Genomic DNA, 24,249 nt, shown 5'->3' with positions numbered 1-24,249 from the left:
GAATAAGAAGTCAGGTGTATCAAGATCCTTTGTAAATACAATAAAGTATGATAGGTCAAATGTGTCCCTATGGCATATGAGGTTAGGTCATGTGAAAATTGAAGTTCCGAAAAAGTTAAGTTGCTTTCAACATTTGAAGTGTAATAGTGAGACTAAGGGGTGTACTGTATGTCCTCTTGCTAAGCAAACAAGACTTGCATTTCCTCTTAGCACTTCTCTTGCTACTGCTTGTTTTTATTTACTTCATGCTGATACTTGGGGTCACTATAGGATCCCTACTCGTGATGCGAAAAGGCACTTTCTCACACTAGTGGATGATCACTCCAGATTTACCTGAATTTTCTTATTGCCTTCTAAAGCTGAGGTAATTGTTATTCTTAGACAGTTCTTCATTATGGTTAAGAATGTCTATTCTACCACTGTGAAATATCTGAGAATAGATAATGATTGTGAGTTCTTCAAATCTTAGATGACAAAACTGATGCAGTCCTTAGGTATTGTCCATCAGAGTTTATGTGTCTATACTCCACAGCAAAATAGAGTAGCTGAGAGAAGGCATAGACACATACTCAATGCTGCTAGGGCACTGAGGTTTCAAGCAGGTGTTCCATTGAGATTCTGAGGGAATGTGTATCAACAGCAGTCTATATCATTAACAAACTACCAACACAGGTGTTGCAAGGAAATACTCTTTTTGAACTGTTAATTGGTCATTTTCCTTCCTTAGATCACATGAGGATTTTTGGTTGTTTAGGATATGCCACTGATGTAAAAAAAAAAAGGTGACAAATTTTCACCTAGAGCCTCACCAGCTGTTTTCCTTGGTTACACTATGACTCAGAAGGGGTACAGAATATACAACATTCATACCAAGGAATTCTTGGTGAATAGAGATGTTTTTTTTAAAGAAAATGTCTTCTCCTTCCAACATCCAGCTCTTCTACCTCCTTTGTTTCTTGTACTTGGCATACCTCAAATGTCACTGCCTGTTGTTACCTCTATATATCCTCCTATATCTCCTTTTATATCCTCTCCTTCATCTACTGCACTCATTGCTTATGCTCCTATAGCTAACAACAACCCAAACCAAACCACTCTAGCAACTGCTGAGCTTGAGTCATATATAGTGGTTGAGCCTACTTATGCTAAGTCTACTGATCAACCTTCTATTGATGTTAATTCTATGGAAGAATCCTCATCTCCTAAAAGATCTGTAAGACCTAGTAAACCTCATATATGGTTGAAAGATTACACCACCAAACCACATGGAAAAGCTAACTACTCATATCCTCTCTCTGCACATGTCAGCTATAAGAATGTGTCTGACTCCTATGCCAAAGCTCTGTCTTCCTATTCTGCAGTTGTGGAGCCTCAGTTTTATGCTGAAGCTGTCAAGGATCCCAAATGGATTGAAGCTATGAAAGCTAAAATCTCAGCTTTAGAGGACAATCATACTTGGTCTATAGTAGAATTACCTGCTGGTAAGGTGCCCATTGGATACAAATAGGTGTTCAAGGTGAAGTACACAGCCTTAGGTGAGGGTGAAAGATACAAAGTCGGGTTGGTGGCTAAAGGTTACAGTCAAAAGGAAGGGCTTGACTACATTGAAACCTTCTCCCCTGTAGCCAAAATGGTGACTACCATGTCAGTGATTGCAGTTGCAGCAGCTAAGCATTGTCCTCTCTTCCAAATGGATGTCCCCAATGCATTTTTGAATGGGGAGCTTCTAGTCCATGTGTACATGGATGTGCCTCAAGGGTTTGCAAGCCAGGGAGGGTCTCACAAGGTTTGCAAACTCCATAGATCATTATATGGCCTGAAGCAGGCACCCGGGCAATGGAACAGGAAATTGACTGATGTCATGCTGCAGTTGGGCTTCACTCAAAGTCATTTTGATTACTCCCTATTTACAAAGAAGATCAAAGTTGAGCTTGTTGTTGTGTTGGTATATATAGATGATCTGATCATCAGTGGATGCAGTCTAGATCTGATTACTCATACTAGAGATGATCTGAAACTTACGTTCACAATAAAAGATCTATGAGAACTTAAGTTCTTTCTGGGAATAGAATTTGCAAGGTCCAAGAATGGAATTGTCATGAGCCAAAGGAAATATGCTCTGGAGTTGATATCTAAAAAGGGACTTGCATGTGATAAACCTACTGGAACACCTCTTGAGACAAACTTGAAGCTCACCTCAGTTGAGTATGACACTGATGTAAGTCTACCTGACTGTGAAGACAAGTTGTCTGATGATATAGGTTTTATCCAAGACTGGTAGGGAAACTGCTATATCTTACAATGACCAGAGTAGATATAGCATTTGTGGTGCAAGTACTAAGTCAATTTATGCACAAGCCTAAGCAGTCTCATTGGGAAGCTGCCCTTGAGGGTTGTGAAGTATATCAAAACCTCTCAAGGTCTTGGTCTATTTATGCCTTCAGAAGGATCAGATAAGATTGAAGCTTACTGTGATTCAGACTGGGGAGGATGTCTACAGACCAGAAAATCAATAAAAGGTTACCTAGCGAAATTTAGTAATGCTTTGATCTCATAGAAATCAAAGAAACAAGATACAGTTGCAAAGATTTCTACTGAGGCTGAATTTAGAAGCATGGCATCTACAGTTGCTGAGATAACATGGCTTACACCCAGTTGATCTCTTCTATGATAGCAAAGCTGCTATCCAAATTGTAGCTGAAAGATTGGACTAAACACATAAACATTGATTGTCATTTTGTACGTGAAACAAATCATACAAGATGCTGTTAAAACTCATCATGTCCCTACAAAAGAGCAGCAGGCTGATCTTCTCACCCAGAGTTTAGGAAAACTACAACATGATCACTTGATGTCCAAGCTGGGGTTGAAAGATATTTTCAAACCATCAGCTTGAGGGAAGGTGTTAAGTAGTTAGTTAGTTGATAGTTAGTTAGTTAACCAGTTGTCCAACTATGCGGTGACAGCTGTAAGTTAAGAATTATTAGTTGGTTAGATGTATATATATTAGAGAGTGTACTCCTCTTCTTAGCTAGTTGAAAATCAATGGAACAGTAAATTTCCATTTCCTTCTCTCTCGAGCTTCTCTGCATCAATGGTGATCTCAATCACTTAATAATACCATTTTTTTAAAATTGAAATCAAATACCAAAATATTGAATACGAAATACCAATTTTTTATTTTATTTTGATACGATAATTCGGTATTTACCAAATTATGCACAACCTTAAGCCTAAAGTGTTAGTCGACAATTATTTTGAAGACAAAGAAAGTGATTATCACTAGTCAAAATAAAAAATATCTGAGATAAAAAAAATAAAATAAAAAAGGTAATTTGACGACCACGTCATTGAAAATTGAAGAAGATTAAAAGATTCGATTAGTGATGAATAAAAAAAACTTAGATTTTCAACTTTCTATGAGGTATATGAATGCAAAAAAGAAAAAAGAAACGACGTCTGTTATGCATGCATCCACTAATTCATTGCTACTAAAGTTACAATTTCCTCAATCAGTTTATGTCAAGTTCCTGACCAAGTGCAGAAATAAAACATGCTTAAGTTCTAAACAGCAAAATTAATATTTTAAGCCATAGGTCAATTACTCACCTTATAAAGCAGATGAATTAATTTTTATTTATACATGTATGGCTTTCATAAAAGCACTATCTTAAAGTGCAAGTAAATGCAACATCTAAATCTAATTACCAGCTCTTCGGCCAGAAGAAGAGCTAACAATATAAATTTTAATTTCCGTTTCCATTTCCCAGTAGAGTAACTGATGGTTCAGAATATAAATGAAACTTAAAATTAGCCAAGTTTCATAAATATGTTAAACTTCCAAATTAAATAGGAATTCAATTAGCAACTCTATTAATTAATATTAGTTCATATTTATTGATTACTAAGAAAAATGGACCATCGTTTACGATGTGATACTAACAGTTATTAATTCGAATAGTTATTTAATTGTTGAGTTACTTTTCTCCTTATATATATGTAACTCAATGCATGTAATTGTCTACTAGCATCAGTTTTTTTGGATAGGAAGATTGTTTCAAAATTCCGAGGCCAACTTTATACTTTGCTTTACTAAACTGAGGCATTGGGTAAGTTTGATGGTTTCTTTTTCTTAATTATGATTTAAGTTATACATGTTGATTCGTATTATTTAATCTGTTGTACTTTAAGTTTTATATTTTAGATAATCAGTAATTATTTATAATTAATTTTTTAAGTGACCTAACGGTACTAAGAAAAAACAAGAATTATTAGCTACAGATCCATCGGTAATACGTTGCTAAATGCCCGTCGTTATCGACTTAATTTGTCCGTCCCTAATTTATTTTTCTTTTTGGTACGTAATGTGTGTAACAAAATTTCTTTTTTTCCCATTTTTGTTTGAATATTGTTTCTTTTATTCTTATTATTGTTAATTTTTTTTGGTGCTTTTGTATAAAGGACAGCGCCGAATTCCACTAGACAGAGAAGCAAAATATTACTACTATGCAGCTAATAAAAGAGATGATACTTGGTTTATTTGCCTTATTAACAACATTATTTTGGGGTTTAGAGAGCCACTCTTCTTCTCATTTCGATGCCATAGTTGCAATAGATGGAAGTGGAGATTTCAAGTCCATAACAGAAGCATTACAAGCAGCTCCTAATAACAGTAAAACAAGATACAATATCAAGATTAGACAGGGCATCTATAATGAATATGTTTTTGTTGATAGACATAAAACTAACATTACATTCATTGGTGATGGAGTGGACCTCACGATTATAACAGGATCTAAAAGCAATGGCACAGGCTTTAAAACTAACGAGACTGCAACTGTAGGTCAGTTACGTTGTCTAATGACCACTCTCATTTCTATATTAAAAAAATAACTTATATTGTTAGTATATTTTTAGCTTTTGTAGCACGTAACTCGTCTTATTTTTGCAATTTATTAATTTTATCTTTTCTCAGTGGCTACATGTAATTTGATTCTTTTACACTATCAGTATATAGATAGAAACGAATTCAGGATTTAAACTTGATGGGTTCAACTTTAACGTTCTTAATATTAAACTATTCATATTTAAAATTTAATATTTCTTATAAGTTTAGTGATTTCTACTTGTATATGTTTAAGTTATGTCGAATATACTGGATTTAGTTAAATGTTTGATACATAAGCTTCATCCGCCTGTATAGAAGTTAAAATACTATCAGTATAATTTAACATATTATAATAAGTAAATTACCTTATTTCCCGTATTACTAATCTCACTTTATATACAATGTAAAAATTCTTATACAGTAAACATCCAGACAATAAATAGTAACAAAGAGCTTAGCAACCCTAATACTGCATGCATTAATGTAGTTCTTAAATTATTATTATTATTATTACTATGAAGATCATATAATAAATAATCTTCTTTTCTTATTTGTTACTTTCTCAAAAATCATACAAATAATCTTCTAATTTTTTTGTCAAAAGATGTACATGGCTACGGGTTCGTTGCACAAGATATGACATTCAAAAACACTGCTGGACCATCTCTGCATCAAGCAGTTGCAGTGAGTATTGAAGCTGACCATGTTGCATTCTATAGATGCAAGTTCGATGGGTATCAAGATACACTTTACACAAGAAAAGGTGTCCAATTTTTTAAAAATTGTGATGTCTATGGTACTGTTGACTTCATATTTGGTAACGCTAAGGTCATTCTACAAGATTGCAATATCTATGCAAGAAAACCTGAAGATTATCAACATGAAGTGACAATAACTGCCCAAGGAAGAAAACACAAAAATGAAACTACTGCTATAGTCCTTCAAGGTTGCACAATAAACGTCACACAAGATTTGCGCAAACATGAACCAAAGGTAATATTGAATTGTGTTACCACCCCATCTAAAATTTTAAATCTTTACAACGAGCTCACTTTTCAAATACCTATCTAATTATGTAATAATGTTATGTCTCAACAGGTACGAGTCTACCTAGGAAGACCTTGGAAAAACTACTCTCGAACGATCGTCATGTCAAGTTATTTAGATGAATTTATAGATCCTGAAGGTTGGACTCTATGGAATGGAAAACCCTCAGATATATATTTTGCTGAGTATAATAATAGGGGGCCAGGAGCTGACACAAGTCAAAGAGTAAACTGGGAAAGACAAAATATTTCTGACTCTGAAGCTTCTAATTTTACAGTTCGAAACTTTCTTCATGGAGATGAATGGATACCCTCAGCAATCCCATACACACTTGATCTGGTTTAAATTTATAGAGCATTTATTACTACTCTTTCCATTTTGAAAATAAACATTTAGTTTCTTTATCTTTACACAAAAGAAGATAGATAGAATGGCAGGGTAGGTGACTTGTATGCGTGTTTTCTCCTTGTGTACTTTATATGTTGTTCCACACGAAAATAAAATGCAGAAAATTAATTCCAGAACCCCGATTTGCAACTTGAATTAGTGCAAAAAATTTTAGTTCAATTTGCTCAGTGAGAGGTGTTGGTAAAGCACTGGATATTTACGAATTTTGGAAGTTTTTTCCGTAGTTAACTCTAAAATACCAAAAATGATACAGAAAAACCTTTAAAAGAAAAAACGACTCTGCTGGGGATCGAACCCAGAATCTCTGGTTTCGTAGACCAGCGCCTTATCCATTGGGCCACAGAGTCAACTTGTTGATTTCACTCCTATTGATTTTTATATTCGCTTTATTATATTCACGTTGGACTAGTTTTCATACACTGATCATAAAAGAGAATTTTAAAATTATTAAGGCATTTCAAATCCAATACGACCTATACTTGTAAACTTTAATTTGCCTATTGTAACTAACTAGTGTGCTTCACGAATATAGAAAAGATGCATGTCATAGTATAAGTGGTTAAAAATATATTGGAAACAAAATTCTACACAATCATTTATTTTTATAAGTATCTTCACGAAAAGTATATACCTTCGCAAATGACTTTAATCTATGGCCTATCACATGAGATGTTGCTGTGGTCCAATCTCTCTCTCCAATAAAATGGATGTGAAAATAATTTTTTGTGAACCCTACATAAATGTCCCAAATAATTCTTAATTTACCAACCTTTGATCATTAATCATTAACTTACCAAAACTAGCCAAGCACATATAAAAATTGAAAACTCAAATAAATAAAGTTCTTTCTCTCCAAGAATCACACGCAAAAGATATCCTTCCATATTTTTAAGCGTGATTAGCAACATTAGATGCAAGACGAAAAGAAAATTTCATAGATGAGGTAGCAAATAAAGTGATGAAATACAAATATATATATATATATTGAAAAATCTAAGCAAAAGGAACATGTTTCAATGGATATGGTTGAGATTCATTGAAAACATATAGATGAGTCAAACAAAATTTGAGAAAGAATGGAGGTGATTTGGTATCAAAATTCGTAGTTAAAATCGAGTTCAAAAAATTCTTCTGCGACACATGTATCACGCATGTATCTCACACATAGGTATACATGGATATACGTGTAATACATATTTGATACAAATATGATACATATGTGATGCACAAGTGATACACGGCATGATACACATATTATTTTTTTCATGTTCATCTTCTACTTCGAATTCTCAATTCAAACCATCTCAAAACTCCGCCAAATCATCTCAAAACCGAGATTCAAGCTTCTTAAGATGTATCCAATCTATTCTAATAACACCCGCTCAAAAGAAAGTAAATTTTTTATCTTTTTGGCTACAAGTAGCTAATTGGCTAATATTAGTAATATTTTATGAATTGGCCAATTTTTATAATAAGCTGCTTATAAATGGACATAACTAGTAATTTTCCTAACTTTTTTTTTGTTATCGTTAAATTTCAAGGTAAATATTAACTTTTGACATTCAGTTAAAAATAAATTTAAAAGGAGTGAATGGCCCTAATAATGTTCATATTATTTGTCTTTTATAAAAAAAAATTCAAACCTTTTGAAAAAGATATTAGCAACTTAATTTAACCTTAAGAGTATTTGTTTGAAATACCGTTTATCTCATGTTTAAAATGTCTCACTTAATTAATATTTCACCAATTTGAGCAGTAAGGGTGGATCTTAAAAAATAATAAATGCTTCTTCTTTACTATAAAATGTCAAATGTTTTTAAATAAATTTAATTTATAAAAACAACTAATATTTGGGACCGTGAGTATGAATGTTAAAAGGGAATTTCACAGTTAGTTATACTATAATAGAAACTTACTTACCACTTTTATTTAGGTTCGTATATAATACATTATATATCTATATTAACCATTTATGTACAAAACTATAAAACAGAAGGAAATAGAAAATTCCTTAAATTTAGCATCTCATTCTCTCTCCTTCTCAACCCCCTCCTAAAAATTCGAATTTCATCTATTTTTAAAAATATTTCATATCTCATTCTCTCTCCCTTATACTTATCATCCAAAATCGGTATTTCTCTCACTGTGTAAATGAAAATGGCAAAAACTTTGTCTCAAAAATTGCAGCAGCAAAAGGTTCTCCATCGACATCTATTAAAAAATTTCAAAACTTTAAATTCAATATTCAAATTTTACGAATTTGTGAGTTGTTTGGATTGAGTGTTCTTGCAAATGGTGGAGAATATACCTTGTAATTTATATCTCAATTTTGAGAAAAAATGGTTAAGCTTAGAATTGGTTTTACGTAAAATTTCAAATTAAAATTTTACGTAAAACCAAGTTGCATGAATTGTATGATAAGTGTATGATAAATATGTCACAATTGTTTTAGAACTGTGTCACAATTGTATTAAAATTGTATGTTATTTGTATCTGATACATTAATACCTAAAATAATATCTGATACAATACTAATACAATTATAATAAAATATTGTATCAGATTTTAAGTTTAGAATTGTGATTGAAACTTGAAGAAGATGAATATCACATTTTTTGAGAAATGTGTCGCAGTTTGCATCACAAATGTATTAGAATTGTGTTAGTATTGTATAATGTATTATTTTAGGTATTAATGTATCAAATACAAGTTAGATACAATTGTGATACAAGTATGATACATTTATGATACAATTATATTTTAGGTATTGATGTATCAGATACAATTATGATACAATTATTATATAATTATCATACAATTCCTGCAACTTCTTCTTCTTCGAGTTTCAATCTGAATTTTCACCGAAAACCAACTCTATACTTAACAATCTCCCTCAAAATTGAGATATAAACTCCAAAGGATATTCTCAATCACTTGCAAGAACATCCAATCCAAACAAATCACAAAATCTTAATACCCAAAATTATATGTATGTATGTATGTTCGAGAATCATATGTATTTTTGGTCTTCGAATGGACCAATTTGTGGATGAGTGTGTTAGGCAAACAAACTGAAGAAATTAGGGAAACGAAAAAAAAGGAGAGGGGAGTGGAGATGAAAAAAAAAAAAGGAAAGAATTTAATTGAGTCTCTTAATTGAAGGTAATAATAATAGGGTAAGAGTCTTATAAGGGGAATATATACATTTTGTAAGAAAAATCTAGATACTTATTGAAAATTATGAAAATTAAAGAAAATAGATATATAAGTTTTTATTATAGTATATATAAGAAAAACTCTCTATGTTAAAAAGTTCATGAAACTTGTAAATGGGTTGAAGCTCCAATATTACTTTATTTTTGTGACACTCTTTCCTTTTAAATTTTTTTCGGAACAAAATGATACCTTTATATATTTAATAATAATTTGTGTTTAAACTCTTTATTTTACCCTTAATGATAATTTATACCGACAAAAATATTTATGGCATATTCTAAACCATAAGTTTCAAAAAAATAAAATCTAAACTATGTGTCCAATCAAACTCGTCAAAAAGATTGGGACGGATGGAGTAACTCATACAATAATATTTTGAACACCCATATTTAAAATCTTATCAGATTCATATTTTTTTATCATTTTAAAATGTTACACGTCCCTTAAAAAAATATTTTAATAGTCCGAATTACGATAATATTTGTGTAAACACTCCTTTATTTCTCTTAACTATATGTTACTTAATTAACACTTCATAAATTAACAGTCACGGCAATTTATTTTTCAAAAAAGCAATAAATCTTTTTTTATTTTTTAAAACTTAAAATATTTCGAAACCACTAATATATGGGCAAAGAGGTACGTCCGCAATGATAAAGGTTCTCTCTTCTTGTCTTGTAGCGGGGGGCCATGTCTGAGAGGTAGTTAGGATGACAACAACTCGGATGATAAAATTATTAATCTCTACTCATTAGGAAATACTAAACAAAATAAATAAATTTTAAGACCAAGAAAAATCAAACTGATAGTTGTATCGAGCAGAATCAGAATAACAAATTAGTAGAACGTAAGACCACAAGCCGATATTATTTAATTAACCAATTGACTTTGAAAGTCGGTCACCAAAAACCAACTCTTCCATTGTTAAACCTCTGCTAACTGCTACTATATACTATACTCACAAAACCCAAGTCAAAGTCTTCTTTGTTTCTCTCCCTACAATCTTGATCTCTTTGTTCATTTGATAGTAGAGCAAAACAAAATTCACATCAAAGATCTACTTTGTCACAACTTTTTTTAGGCATTGAATTTGGATCACTTCTTGGTTGGGTTTTATCCTCAAGTGAGAAGAGTCCAGCAATTTTGCAAAAGAGAAGAGCAAAGATTTCCAACCCAGACTCCCAGAGTAGAGCATGTTATTGACTCAACCACCAATCTGTTGAATAAAGGTAACTTGCTTACTCTTAGACACAGTGGCCGAGCTACATGAGGCCAAGAGGATTTAATTGAATATATACAATTTGTCGAATTCCCTTAGAATAAGAAAAGATTTCAGTGTAGTGACAAAGTGGTTCGACAATTGTGCTTTGCAACATAGGTTCAAATCTCAGGTGTGATATTATTGCGTTTCCTAACCCCCCCTTATTAAAATTCCTGGTCTCACCACTGCACACTAGTTAAACGGAAATTCCAGTTGATGGCGGATATAGTGAAGCAAATCCTGGCAAAGCCAATACAATTGGCAGATCAAGTGACTCAGGCAGCTGATATGGCAACTTCATTCAAGCAAGAATGTGCTGAGCTCAAGTCCAAAACAGAGAGGCTGGCCGTGCTGCTCCGTCAAGCAGCACGAGCCAGCAACGATCTCTACCAACGCCCCACGAGGCGTATTATTGACGACACTGAACAAGCCCTGGAAATGGCTATATCCATCGTTAGCAAATGTTGCGCTCAGGGATTAATACAGCGCGTATTTACCATCATCCCCTCAGCATCTTTCCGCAACCTGTCTTCACAGCTAGAGAATTCCATTGGTAATGTTTCGTGGCTCCTCCGTGTCTCCTCCACAGAAAGCGGAGATGAGTACTTGGGCCTTCCTCCTATTGCCGCTAGTGAGCCTATATTGTGCTTTATTTGGGAACATATAGCGATTTTGTATACTGGTTCGGTCAATGATCGATCTGAAGCTGCTGCGTCATTGATTTCATTAGCTAAGGACAATCACCGGAATGGAAAATTGATCGTTGAAGAAGGTGGAGTTGGACCATTGTTGAAATTGTTGAAAGAAGGAAAATTGGAAGGTCAGGAGAATGCTGCAAAGGCAATTGGATTATTAGGACGTGACACTGAAAGCGTCGAACACATGGTGCATCTTGGTGTATGCTCAGTGTTTGTGAAAATCCTCAAAGAAAGTCCAATGAAAGTTCAGGCAGTAGTGGCTTGGGCAGTTTCTAAACTTTCTGCACATTACCCAAAATGTCAGGATCTCTTTCATCAGCATAATATAATTAGATTACTTGTTAGCCATCTCGCCTTTGAGACAGTCCAGGAGCATAGCAAGTATGCTATTGCTAGCAAAGCCACGTCGATTCATGCTGTCGTTTTTGCTAGTAATAATAAAAAGGGTAATGTGACTAGTGTGCACAAGGTGAATGATAATAATGATGATGTAAACCATCAACATCAGCATAGTGTTTCTTCTACAGGGGTAAGTAGTAAAGGGCGAGAACTCGAGGAGTCTGCTACTAAGGATTATATGAAGGCAATGGCTGCAAGAGCTCTATGGAAACTTGCCAAGGGAAATTCATCTATTTGTCGTAGCATTACTGAATCAAGAGCATTGCTTTGCTTTGCAGTACTGTTAGAGAAAGGGACTGAAGATACTCAGTACAATTCAGCTATGGCAGTAATGGAAATCACAGCTGTGGCGGAGAAAGATTCTGATTTGAGAAAGTCAGCATTCAAGCCTAATTCGCCCGCTTGCAAAGCTCTTGTTGATCAACTGGTGAAAATCATCGAAAAAGAAGACTTAAATCTGCTTATTCCGTGCATTAGAGCTATTGGGAATTTGGCTAGGACTTTTCGAGCTACAGAGACGAGGATGATTAGCCCATTAGTAAAGCTGCTCGATGAACGAGAAGCAGAGATTTCAAACGAAGCAGCCACCGCACTCGCAAAATTTGCATGCAATGATAACTACCTTCACATGGATCATTGCAAAGCGATCATAAGCATGGGAGGGGCAAAGCATTTGATTCAACTTGTTTTCCTTGGTGAAAAAATAGTTCAGAATTCTGCATTACTTCTGCTATGTTACATTGCATTGCACGTCCCTGATAGCGATGAGCTAGCTCAATCCGAGGTGCTTTCAGTGCTAGAATGGGCGTCGAAGCAGGCATACTTGAACCAAGATGAAAAGGTGGAGGCATTGTTGCAGGAATCCAAAAGCAGGCTTGAACTCTATCAATCCAGAGGATCAAGGGGATTCCATTGATTGCATCTGTGACTTGATGTGCATAATTTGCATGTTGTTAGATGAGATATTATGTTTCTTGTTTTTAAATTTCTTCCTATTTCCTATGGTCATGGAGTGTATATAAAATCAATTTTTTTTCCTGCAAAAATTTTGTTTAAGAAGACCTCAGGAATCCCCTCTGCTCTGTTGGAATCCCCAACTCGTTTGGTACTGAGGCGTAGCCGTAGTAATTGTTGTTGTAAGCTGTATTATTGTACGTAGGACTAGGATACGGAATCTGTTACTCTTGCAATATATGAATAATCATTTTCTTCGGCTTTGTGGGTTTCCTTTCATTCTGTTTAAGGGTATTCACTCTTTTTTCATAAGAGTTGCTGAAATTCACCATATAAAATTTCAACAAGAAATTGTAAATAATCTTCTCGGCGAAGGAGTATCATACTTTAGTGGTTTCTGTATTGGTCAAGACTGGTTGAAGCTTACTAAATGTGCAAGTATATATACAGGAGAAGGAAAGTTTCCAAGCTGGCTTTTGTAAATATAGTTGTTCTTTAAATACGAGAAATCTTTGCAGGTCATTTTCTTCTATTCAAATTGTAAGTGGGCATCGAAGACCATTTCCTCGTTCTTTAATAGGTAGATGGCTCCATATTCTGTAGAGAAGTAAAGCCAGCTTTCACAACTGAATTTGCAACCGAAAACTCGGATGTTGAATAATTTCTTACTAACTGGTTGTCCATGAGACCAGAAAGGCAACTCTCTTCGTTTGTTATGGAAAACCAAGATCATTTCAAGAAATTTTATATATATAACGATTACAGTGATTTAAACACATGCTCATTCCAAAAGATGGACTTCCTATACAGGCGTGAATTATCCAGCATTTTAATAAATTTCCAAGTGAAGTCCATGTCTAAACATAACTGCGCTTACAAATTTCCTTTTTTTCAATTTCTAACTTCAGTTACTCTTTTTTCAACTTCAAATCGGGTGTTGTCCAGACGCCTATTAAGATTTGCGAGTGAAAAACCAATATTTCACTTTGAATGCACCTTCGAACCAGTATATCAATATCTTATTTGAAATTCAGTTCAGTATTTGCAAATACTTATAGCCAAACTAGTATATTTCATGCCCAAACGGTATTTAAATCAGACGTGTGCATCGTTTCAAAACTTTCCTTTGGGGGGCCTTGATATTCAGAATTTAGACTATATAGATTTTATGCAACCAACACATAGAATTGGGAAATTATTTCAGTACCTGATATTATTGAAGGAACAGGGTGAGGGTATATTCAGAAGTGACATCTTTGTCCAAAATATTCTATCTATCTTACAAAATACTTTCAGAACTATATTTTTCATATGACTTCCAACTGTTCCAGATGCCAATATTTGTGAATTTAACAGGTCTCAGAGTCATGTGTCCACCATCTTTACTCTACACCATGTAAACTAAATAATTGCAGCATTGCGTGTCTACTGAATTTGGTTTCTTCCAAATAATGGGGCTGATCTTGCTATTATAAGATGAAGGCTCAAATATTATTTTGCCTCCAGATGTTAATAACAAGTGTTTAAAAAGTTATCTGATGGATAAACTTATAAAATAATTTTTTCTCACATCAAAGTAACTAAACTACGTGCGAATTGTTTAAAGTTACAAATAATTCAGGCCATGTGCTATGACATGTGTCAAGATATGTAAATTACACGTCAGAAATATATCTCTGCCGTTGATTATACAGGTCATTCTCAGCACATAGGTCAAGTATTTGAAAGTCAGTAACATAGTTCAGTTAGCTTGGTTTTTTTCCTTCTTCTAGTATATGAGTTAACTAGAGGTTTCATACAGGTTTTTCTGTGTGTCAGAAGGCTTGTCTACACCAATGACAAAGGGGAAATAGTTAAAGGAGTCTGCTCCAACTTCTTATGTTAGAATCAAGGACTCCCTAAACCTTAAACAATGTTTAGCTGCATTGGTCTTGTTTATTTGATCTTTACTCCAAAGAGTAAATTAAAGAGAGATCGCTCGATTTTCCAGCATATATAGACCAGAGTTCAACTGAACATTTCTTAACGAACATACGATATATATGCTTATAGCCATGCACTTACTTTGGCAACTAACGATGTCAATAATGTCTACAATGTTGGAGCACACAATGAACGTGAAGATGTGTTCCATCGTGATGATTCAACCAGCAAAACCCGTAATGAAGGAGATGAAACAACTCCGGTTCGCGAAGGTTAGAATTCTCGACATATGAGGAGTCCAACTCTTGATGATGCGGATGATGAACATGTTGTTGAAACGGTCAAAATTTTGAGAGAACAACAAAGAGCTATTATTGCCACACCTCCTTTTTTCATAAAGGAGTTTTTTCAATTAAAGCTATATTATTGAAAAGGGATTATTTATTTTAATTTTAAGAGTCGCAACTTGAAATAATTAATAAGGTGTTCCAAGACACCATTTATTTGAAATCCCAAATCAAGAAAATTTTGACTATGTTAAAGTATGCGAAACCATAAGACCGAGTAAGGAATTTTGTTAACCCAGGAGAAGGTATTAGGCACTTCCGAATTCCGTGATTTTAGCACGGTCGCTTTACAGTTAAACTCGACTTAGTTATCTTATTCTTACATGTTTTAGACCTATTGTGCATTTTACCTTTTACCGCTTTTGATTTTATTTTAACTAATTTCGATTATTTATGGATTTATTTCAAAAACAAGTTACGATGTCGTAAACTTGTTTGTTTTATTCACATTGCAAATCACGCAACGTGAAACGCACCCGCGATTTACAATATGTTTATTATTGTTATTTGAAGTTGATTGGTCAAGTCACATGATTGAACGCGCACTTGAACTTTGGATTTACGTATCATAGATATGCCACGAGAACCGTACCCATAACTATGAAATTTATTATAACATGCCTAAGAGCATACTAGCAATTGTAAGTTATTCCTCCTAATTTTGAGATTGTTGTAAGGCATGCGAACTATGGAATGAATTTGTGGGAAAGGGTGTATGATTGTGATGCTATTGGGCTTGACAAGATTTATTTTTGGCCCAAACTAAGTGTAGTATCAAACAGCCCCCGAAGCCTCTTAATTCAAGGTCCTCCCAACGGCCCAAGTTCTTCTCCCTAAGTCCAAACTTTATTTTTCAATCTCGGTTAGCAGACATGGTTCATCTTCTCCTTAACACATTTCAATTGGTTTTATCTCAAACTTAATAAATGAAACAGCACCTTCTGATACCAAAATCTAGGTACCAAGCCAATGTAACAGTGTAATCGAGCAAAATAAAAATAAGAGAAGAACATAAGAAATAAGAAGAGAGAGGCAGAATTGAGAGAGATGAGGGGAAAAAGAGCTCAGATCCAATATAATATTCTGAATGGTTTACATTTGGAATGCTTGCTATTTATAAGACTAAAACATGCTAAAGAAAATGCAAAAGGTAAATGTTGAAATGTAAAAAAGTGTGACTCAAGTGATAACCCTTTTTTCCGCCAAAACATTTAACTAACTTTCAAAATCCTAATTGCCAATTTGTGTATTAATACCCCCCGGTTGAAGAACACCCTTGTCCTCAAGGGTGAAGGAAGGAAAGCGAGCCTTAAGTGCAGACGCGAGCTCTCAAGTGGCATAGGATGCATCCAAACCTGTCCATTTCACAAGGTACTGGGCAACAACCTTATTGCCTTTCTTTATCAACCTCCTCTCAAGGACTTGCTAAGGAGTGGGGCAAAAACGACTGGCCAAATCAATCGCCGGAGGATGCACTATCTCAGCAAGTATCTCATGACAAAATTTAAGCTGGGAGATGTGAAAAGTAGGATGGATCAGAACTTCAGGAGGCAGAAGCAACTTGTAGGCAACAACACCAATCTTTTCAACAATTGGATATTGGTCAAAGTAGCGAGATGTCAATTTATGGTAAGGGAAGGTGGACAAGGAAGATTGTTGATAGGGCTGAAGCTTCACATAGACCCAGTCACCTGCTTGGAAATATTTGTCAGACCTATGAGCATTGGCCTGGGACTGCATTCTCTGGCCATCAGTTTGTGGGTGGAAGGCAGTAGAAGTATTCAAAGTGACACCCTGAGTAGTGAGGAATTCCTTCCAAAAACAGCTAATAAAGATGGGATCTCTGTCACTAGTAATAGAAGCAGGGAATCCATGGAGCTTAAAAATCTTGTCCATAAAGATGGGAATAAGGGACTGTGCAGTGTAGGGATGAGACAAGGCAATAAAATGAGCATGCTTAGTTAGTCAATTAACTATGACCCATATAACATATTTGCCTTTAGACTTGGGGAGACCTTCGATGAAATCCATGGTGATGTCAGTCCAAGGAAAAGCAGGTATGGGCAGGGGTTGTAGAAGACCAGGAGAAGCCCTAGTATCATATTTGTTTCTTTGGCATACAGAACATTTATGAATAAAGTTGATGATATCATTTCTGATCCCCTTCGAATAAAAATAAGTGAGCACCTTCCTAGTGGTAGAATCAATCCCAGAGTGACCACCAGAGGGAGAGGAATGCCAGAGAGTAAGGATTTGGATCTCAATGCAGCATCATTTCCAACCAGTAGTTTCCCTTTCCTTCTAAGCTGGTCATTCAGCCAGGTGAAGTTTTTCTGAGGATGTTGTTGTAAGGAAGCAATAAGAGACTGAAGCTCTAGATCAGAATGCCAACTTGCTTGGATTTCTTTCCATAAATCAGCTTGGACTGAAGATACCATCATCACCATGAGTGTTGCACCTTGAACTCTAGATAAAGCATCTCCAACCACATTTTCTTTACCCTTTTTGTATTGAACTTCAAAATCAAATGGCAGAAGTTTGGCTAACCATCGGATTTGGAAATCAGTGTGTAACTTTTGCTCCAATAAATACTTCAATGCCTTCTTGTCAGTTGTGACAATAAAGTGCTGGCTGAGAAGATAATGTGACCATTTGGTCACAACAAAGACCAAAGCTAGGAGTTCTCTTTCATAAATAGATAGAGCAGCATGCCTAGGTGCTAGGCCTTTGCTGGTGAAAGTTATGGGGTGATTATTCTGCATAAGGACTGTTCCAATGCCAGTGCCACTGGCATCAGTTTCAGCAACAAAATGTAAGGAATAATCAGGCAAAGCTAGGACAGGTGCAGTAGTTAAGGCTAGTTTAAATGCAGAGAAAGACTATGAAGCAGCATCAGTCCATAAGAAGCTGTCTTTCTTCATCACATCTATCAAAGGTCAACTGATAAGGCCACATCTCTTGATGAATTTCCTGTAGTAACCAGCCAAATCAAGGAATCCCCTCAATTGTTTAACATTGACAGGGGTAGGCCACTACTGGACTGCTGTTATTTTTCTTGGATCAGTAGCAACACCTTGAGCTGAAATGAAGTGACCTAAGTACTCCACACTTGGCACCCCAAATACACACTTAGAATGTTTGGCCAAGAGGTTGTTCTGTACCATCAACTTGAAGATTGTTTGTAAGTGTAGGACATGATCTTGCAAAGTCATACTGTATACTAGGATATCATCAAAGAAAACAAGTACAAACTTCCTCGAGAACTCCTAAAACACATGATTCATCAAGCATTGAAAAGTGGATGGGGCATTGGTGAGGCCAAAAGGCATAACTAAGTACTGATAATGTCCCATGTGAGTTTTAAAAGTAGTTTTTGAAACATCCTCAGGAACCATTCTGATTTGGTGGTATCCGGATCTAAGATCAATCTTAGAAAATATAGAGGCACTTGTTAATTCATCTAGCAGATCATCAATGATAGGGATAGGAAACTGATTCAATTCTCTGTAATCAATTCGTTTTTGCCCACCAACACTATAGGTGAAGAAAAAGGGTTGTTGCTATATTGTATGACCCTTTGTTGCAGCATCTCTTTAACTAGCTTTTCAATTATGTCTTTCTTCATGGAAGAATATCTGTAAGGTTTAATGTTGACTGATTTGGTTCCTGGATGTAAAGGAATTATGTGATCAAATGCACCCCTTTGTGGTGGCAGTGTAGTAGGTTCTGAGAACACCTCTTTGTAGCTATCAAGGAGCTCACTGATTGGTTGAGGTAGTGTTACATCATCAGGCAGATGCAAGGCATGCAGAAGCCCTTCATCCTCAGCATCAGAAGAGGGAATATCAATCATGACTTGCAACATAAACAACTAAGCCTCATCACCTTGATATCTGTTAACAGCCTTAGGACTAGAGAGTCTACAATCTTCTGATACTCCCTACAAAATGTGTTGCTTACCCTGATAATTAAAGGTCATGGTGAGGGCAGAGTAGTCCATTGTGACTGGACCTAATGTCTTCATCCATAATGCTCCTAATACCAGATCATATCGACCAACTGGAAACACAATAAGATCTGACATATAAGTAGTGCCTTCCAACATCCACTGGAAATTCTGTACCACCCCTGATGTTGCTTCCAATGTATTGTTTCCCAAACTAACATCACTCAGCTTAGTAGGTAAAATAGTGCATCCTAGCTTCTTTGTTGATGCAGAGTCTATGAAATTATGGGTACTACCCCCATCCAATAGAATTTGAATGGGTCGTTTGCTACTATAACCTGTTACATGTATAGTTTGAGCTCCCTGAATACCAGCTAGAGCACACAATGAGATGTGTGGGTGATCACCCTCAACAGTAGTCCATTCTTCAGGAGGTAGTTCAACATCATGCTGAATGTTTCCTTCTTCCTCAGAGGAGACTTCCGATGACTCAAGCTCCAATACAAACATATGTTTAGGAAGATTACATTTGTGGCAAATCGAGTATTTTCATCACAGAAATAACATAGTCCTTGTGCCCTCTTTGCTTGCATCTCAACTGGAGATATGGTCCTTCTGTTCCTAGGTACTACAGCATTGGTAGCAGCAGATAAGGTCAGCCTTGGTGCAGGTACCACTGCTTGGTATGATGTATTGCGAACAACTGGACTCTCATAAGAGTTTCTCCTTGCAGCAGCATAAGCAGTAGAGTGTTTGTGAACTCTGGCATTTGCAGCTAGAGTAGCTTCAGCAAGTCTAGCTAACCTGTAGGTCTTAGCCAGTGTCTTAGGCTCGTGCATCATGATAGGATGCACTAATTCCTTCTTCAAACCACCAAGGAAACAAGAGATAGCCTGCTCAACTGTTAGATTGCACTGAGCCACTAATCTATCAAAAGCAAACTGAAACTCTCTTATAGACCCCGTTTGTTTCAATTGTTTCAGTTCAAGCATAGGATCAGAGAAGTCACCACTAAAGGTTTCGATGAGCTCAGCTATGTACTCATCACACACAAGTAAATTCCTACACTTAAGGTAGGATTGATGCCAAGCTAATGCCTCATCATCGAGGTTCATAGCCACTAATCTCACTCTCTGATTGAGAGGAGTTTCATCCTCTGAAAAATATTGTTCAATTCTATACATCCATGTCTTCATATTCTCTTCATTGAAAGGAGGAAAAACCAAGTTATGATTTCGGGTAGCATTAACACAGTAAGGATTGGGACCTAGAATACCCTCACTTGATTGGAGCACCTTGTCCCTAGCAGTCAAGGTAGAGGCATTATCCTTTGTTTGTTGACTCAATTGCAGACCATCGAAGGAGTGTTTGAGAGCAATCACCATCTGCAGAAGTTCAGCATGACGTTTTTCCAAATCATCTCTTAATTCCCGCTGTTTTTGTGCCAATTCTGCTCGCAGATCTAGCTGCTAAGTTGCTAGATCCTCATACTGCTCCTGCAAATCCATGGGTTGGTTACCAGTCACAACATCAACAGGTCGTCGTGGGCCCATCATCTACCAAACTATGATACCAATTGATATCAAAATCTAGGTACCAAGCCAATGTAACAGTGCAATCGAGCAAAATAAGAGAAGAACAGAAGAAATAAGAAGAAGAGAGAGGCAGAATTGAGATAGATATGAGGGAAAAGAGAGCTCAGATCCAATATAATATTCTGAATGGTTTACATTGTGAATGCTTGCTATTTATAAGACTAAAACATGCTAAAGAAAATGCAAAAGGTAAATGCTGAAATGTAAAAAGTGTGACTCAAGTGATAACCACTTTTTTCGCCAAAACATTTAACTAACTTTCAAATCCTAATTGCCAATTTGTGTATCACTTTCCTATCACTATACATTGATTTTAAATTCACAAAAAACTAAAAATATACATCTGACCCAAAAGGCTCAACAATCAAAACAACTGATAAGGAAAATTAAACCACCAACAAATCATCGAAAACAACTAGACACAGAATATCACAATAAAATTCATACCAAACAAAGCCAACAAGGATTATACAATTTAAAGAGATATGACAGGAGCATGGCAATTAGCACTACAGAAACTAAAAAGAAGAAGCGGACCATTGTATTAAATCTGAACTTTTGAGTTTTACAACAGGAAAACTCCAAAGCAAACAAACGTACAACAAATGCTCTGTTCCAAATGAACGTGAAACAGTAAACTCCGATTGAAAATTTGTCCGGAAATTGAACCATGACCGGAATTCGAATGGAAAACTCGTCGGTGACGACCTCGAGCACAGAACTTCAACGTGATTAATGGAGGATTTTGGAGCTGTTTTAGGGGCGTTTTTGAGGCGGTATTTCAGCTAGTTTTGAGCTGGAGTTTTCAGGCTACTCCCATGGCTAGAAATGGAGTTTTAGTGGTGACTTTTGAGAGGTGTAGATGCTGCCTTTTTTTTTTTTTTTTGAGAAAGGAAGAAGAAGACCAGCAGAGGTTGCTCTTAGGCAAGAAGAAGAAGAAAATCGCCCTATCTAAACCCAGATCTCTTTCATCCTTTACCCTCTAACTCTATATCTATCCCCTTTGTAAAATTTTCAATTTTCGTATATTTTGAAAATTTTTGTTAAAATTACTTTTTAAAATTTTCAAATATCATTTTTAAATTTTTTTTTCCTATTTTGAAATTTTAAAATTCTTATGTCCAAACGCCCACAAAGTTAGATTGCCAAAGTCCTCTGCACAGACTGAATGAACGCTATGTATATCCAAAATGTAGGCATGTGAGTTAAGAAGAAAACAAAAGAGTGCCTAGGTGTAAAGAAAAATGGAAAATTGCCAGAAAGTGGCGTGAATCATGTTAATTGATCTTGCCAAATTTGTTACGGTAAAGGTCCAAATATACCTAACATTCTAAAATGATCTAAGAATAATCCTTATTATACTATTAAGTTATTTATATTCCTTCATTCACACTTTAGATTCAAACATACCTTATTTAGACGGAGGGACACGTGTCATCATCATATTGGTCATTTCTAAATATCTCCTAATTAATTAAAAAGTAATTTTTTAAAGTAATTTTTTTATTGTTGTAAAAAATGAATTTTTTTTTACTAAAAACTGTAAAAACGAAAATATTTTTTTTCAGTTTTTACAAAAAAATTGCTTTAAAAAAAAACTAAAAAATATTTTCTAAAACAATATTTTTGTAAAAACTGAAACAAAAAAGTAATTTTCTAAAGAAATTCAAAACTGAAAAAAACTGAAATTTTTTAAACTAAAAACTGGAAAAAAAAAGAAGAAAATGTTTGTTTTTTCAGTTTTTACAAAAATATTGCTTTAGAAAATTACTTTTCAATTTTTTGTTTTTAGTTTTTACAAAAAGAATTCCTTTAAAAATTATTTTCAGTTTTTTTAAAGCAATATTTTTCTAAAAACTGGAAAAAAAATATTCAGTTTTTACAAAAATATTTCTTTAAAAAATTGCTTTTCAATTTTTTTTTCAGTTTTTACAAAAATATTGTTTTAGAAAATATTTTTCAGTTTTTTTAAAGTAATTTTTTTGTAAAAACTAGAAAAAAAATATTTTTGTTTTTTCAGTTTTTACAAAAAAATTATTTTAGAAAATTACTTTTTAATTAATTAGGAGATATTTAGAAGTGGCCAACAGGATGATGACATGTATCCCTCCGTTTAAATGAGGGGTATATTTGAACCCAAAGTATGACTGCAGGGGTATAGATAACATAATAGTATAACGATGGGTATTCTTATACCATTTTCGAAAGTATTGGAGTATATTTGGCACTTTGAGAAATTTGTTAAGGTAGAATCTTGCAACGTGACACTTATCCATTAGCTCATTTGTTTTGTTAATCTTTTTTTTCCTTTTGTTGTAATTGATAAAATAAAAATGCCACTGCTACTCAATTAAAATAACAAGATAAAAATTCTAACTATGTAGTATTTATTTGGTAAAAGCATCTAACTTAAAAATTGCACTAAACTAAATAAATAAATAAAAATTGAAACTTTTCTTTTTTTGTAAAAGAAAATAAAACTTATACTAAAAATGCGTCTTTTTTTATCATTTTCAATTTTTTTAGTAAAACCCATAAAGTGTCACTTTTCGTCATTACGTAACGACATATTTAACGATACAATAAAATTTAAGTAACAATCAAAACAAATATTATATTTAAAGTAACAATACGATACAATACAAAAAGTAACCACCCTCCAAACAAATGACAAAGGGACGTAGATACGACTTCAAGCTACAATAAAATGATGACTTTGATTTCTCAAATTAAAAATTGTACTACTATTTCTTCACTATATTTATTATGTCGAATATTTATTTTAAAACAAGAAAATCAAATTAATTGGAATACCTTCTAGAACTTTTAAACCTTCTATCAAATGTCTTTCTGAAAATCTAAACCAAGTCGTCAATTATTTTAAGAATGTTATGAATATATTATATTATGGATGTTCATTTAGTATTCCGTTGTAAATAAGCTTCCTGAAGAAACTTATCCATACGAGACTCCGTCGTAAATATATTTATCTATTTAGTACTCTATTTGAAATAAGCCTCCTGAAGAAACTTATCCTTTCGGTACTGCGTTATGGATAAATATTACCTCTGGTAGAAGATTATCTATATCTGGTACAGTAGCAGCTTACACAGCAGCTTAGAGTAGCAGCTTACAAGCAGCTTACACAACAGCTTAGAGTAGCAGCTTACAAGCAGCTGAATTAAGTTCATTATGTACATAAGTTTGAATAATATATCAATTTCTCTCTATACTTGTCTTTACTTTACAGTATTTATTTTATAGCACGTTATCAGCACGAGACTCTGCCATCTCGAGAAAATACTTTGAAAGTATTAGAGGTACGAACTTTCTTTTTCTAAATAATGTCAAATCTTTCTAAACTTGAGTTTGTAGCCCTCGATATATCGGGCAAAAGCTACATGTCTTGGGTGCTTAATGCTGGAATTTATCTTGATGTGATGGGTTTGGCAGACACCATCATGGACAAAAATCAAGCATCAAACCAAGACTGTGCCAAAGCAATGATATTCATATGCCATCACCTTGATGAAGGCTTGAAAATGAAATATCTCACTATTAAAGATC

At 34.5% G+C, this 24,249-nt stretch overlaps 4 protein-coding genes and 1 non-coding gene across 5 annotated transcripts; 3 read left to right on the top strand and 2 right to left on the bottom strand.

Annotated features, from left to right (window-relative positions):
- The first annotated feature begins 832 nt into the window (after window positions 1-832).
- On the top strand, window positions 833-1,507 carry LOC142171832 (uncharacterized). The gene has a single exon (XM_075235538.1). It carries the CDS (start codon window positions 833-835, stop codon window positions 1,505-1,507), a length of 675 nt encoding a protein of 224 aa, XP_075091639.1.
- A 123-nt stretch (window positions 1,508-1,630) lies between these two features.
- LOC107816534 (pectinesterase-like) lies at window positions 1,631-6,280 on the top strand. Its single transcript, XM_016642257.2, has 6 exons — window positions 1,631-1,979; window positions 2,070-2,218; window positions 2,262-2,334; window positions 4,574-4,843; window positions 5,493-5,881; window positions 5,987-6,280. The coding sequence occupies exons 1-6, from the start codon at window positions 1,631-1,633 to the stop codon at window positions 6,278-6,280; spliced, it is 1,524 nt and encodes a 507-aa protein (XP_016497743.2).
- Window positions 6,281-6,617: 337 nt separating this feature from the next.
- Window positions 6,618-6,690, bottom strand: TRNAR-ACG (transfer RNA arginine (anticodon ACG)). The gene has a single exon. It is a non-coding gene; the product is annotated as a tRNA-Arg (tRNA).
- A 3,686-nt stretch (window positions 6,691-10,376) lies between these two features.
- On the top strand, window positions 10,377-13,132 carry LOC107816535 (uncharacterized). The gene has a single exon (XM_016642258.2). It carries the CDS (start codon window positions 11,037-11,039, stop codon window positions 12,831-12,833), a length of 1,797 nt encoding a protein of 598 aa, XP_016497744.2. The 5' UTR covers window positions 10,377-11,036; the 3' UTR covers window positions 12,834-13,132.
- Window positions 13,133-16,189: 3,057 nt separating this feature from the next.
- LOC142171540 (uncharacterized) lies at window positions 16,190-21,687 on the bottom strand. Its single transcript, XM_075234271.1, has 2 exons — window positions 21,220-21,687; window positions 16,190-20,583 (listed from the first exon to the last, which is right to left on the bottom strand). Exon 2 carries the CDS (start codon window positions 20,470-20,472, stop codon window positions 19,462-19,464), a length of 1,011 nt encoding a protein of 336 aa, XP_075090372.1. The 5' UTR covers window positions 20,473-20,583; window positions 21,220-21,687; the 3' UTR covers window positions 16,190-19,461.
- Between the last annotated feature and the right edge of the window lie 2,562 nt (window positions 21,688-24,249).

The sequence above is a fragment of the Nicotiana tabacum genome, chromosome 17, assembly GCF_000715075.1.
Source record: "Nicotiana tabacum cultivar K326 chromosome 17, ASM71507v2, whole genome shotgun sequence".
Lineage (NCBI taxonomy): Eukaryota > Viridiplantae > Streptophyta > Magnoliopsida > Solanales > Solanaceae > Nicotiana > Nicotiana tabacum.
This window is presented reverse-complemented; position numbering and strand designations above follow the sequence as displayed.

Excerpts from the sequence above, each read along its gene's own strand:
- LOC142171832 (XM_075235538.1), top strand. The coding sequence starts at position 833 with ATGACTCAGAAGGGGTACAGAATATACAACATTCATACCAAGGAATTC.
- LOC107816535 (XM_016642258.2), top strand. The coding sequence starts at position 11,037 with ATGGCGGATATAGTGAAGCAAATCCTGGCAAAGCCAATACAATTGGCA.
- LOC107816534 (XM_016642257.2), top strand. The coding sequence starts at position 1,631 with ATGGTGACTACCATGTCAGTGATTGCAGTTGCAGCAGCTAAGCATTGT. Across the intron at positions 2,219-2,261 it reads CAGTTGAGTATGACACTGAT|GTTTTATCCAAGACTGGTAG; the intron begins GTAAGTCTACCT and ends CTGATGATATAG. Across the intron at positions 5,882-5,986 it reads TGCGCAAACATGAACCAAAG|GTACGAGTCTACCTAGGAAG; the intron begins GTAATATTGAAT and ends ATGTCTCAACAG.
- LOC142171540 (XM_075234271.1), bottom strand. The coding sequence starts at position 20,472 with ATGGTGATTGCTCTCAAACACTCCTTCGATGGTCTGCAATTGAGTCAA.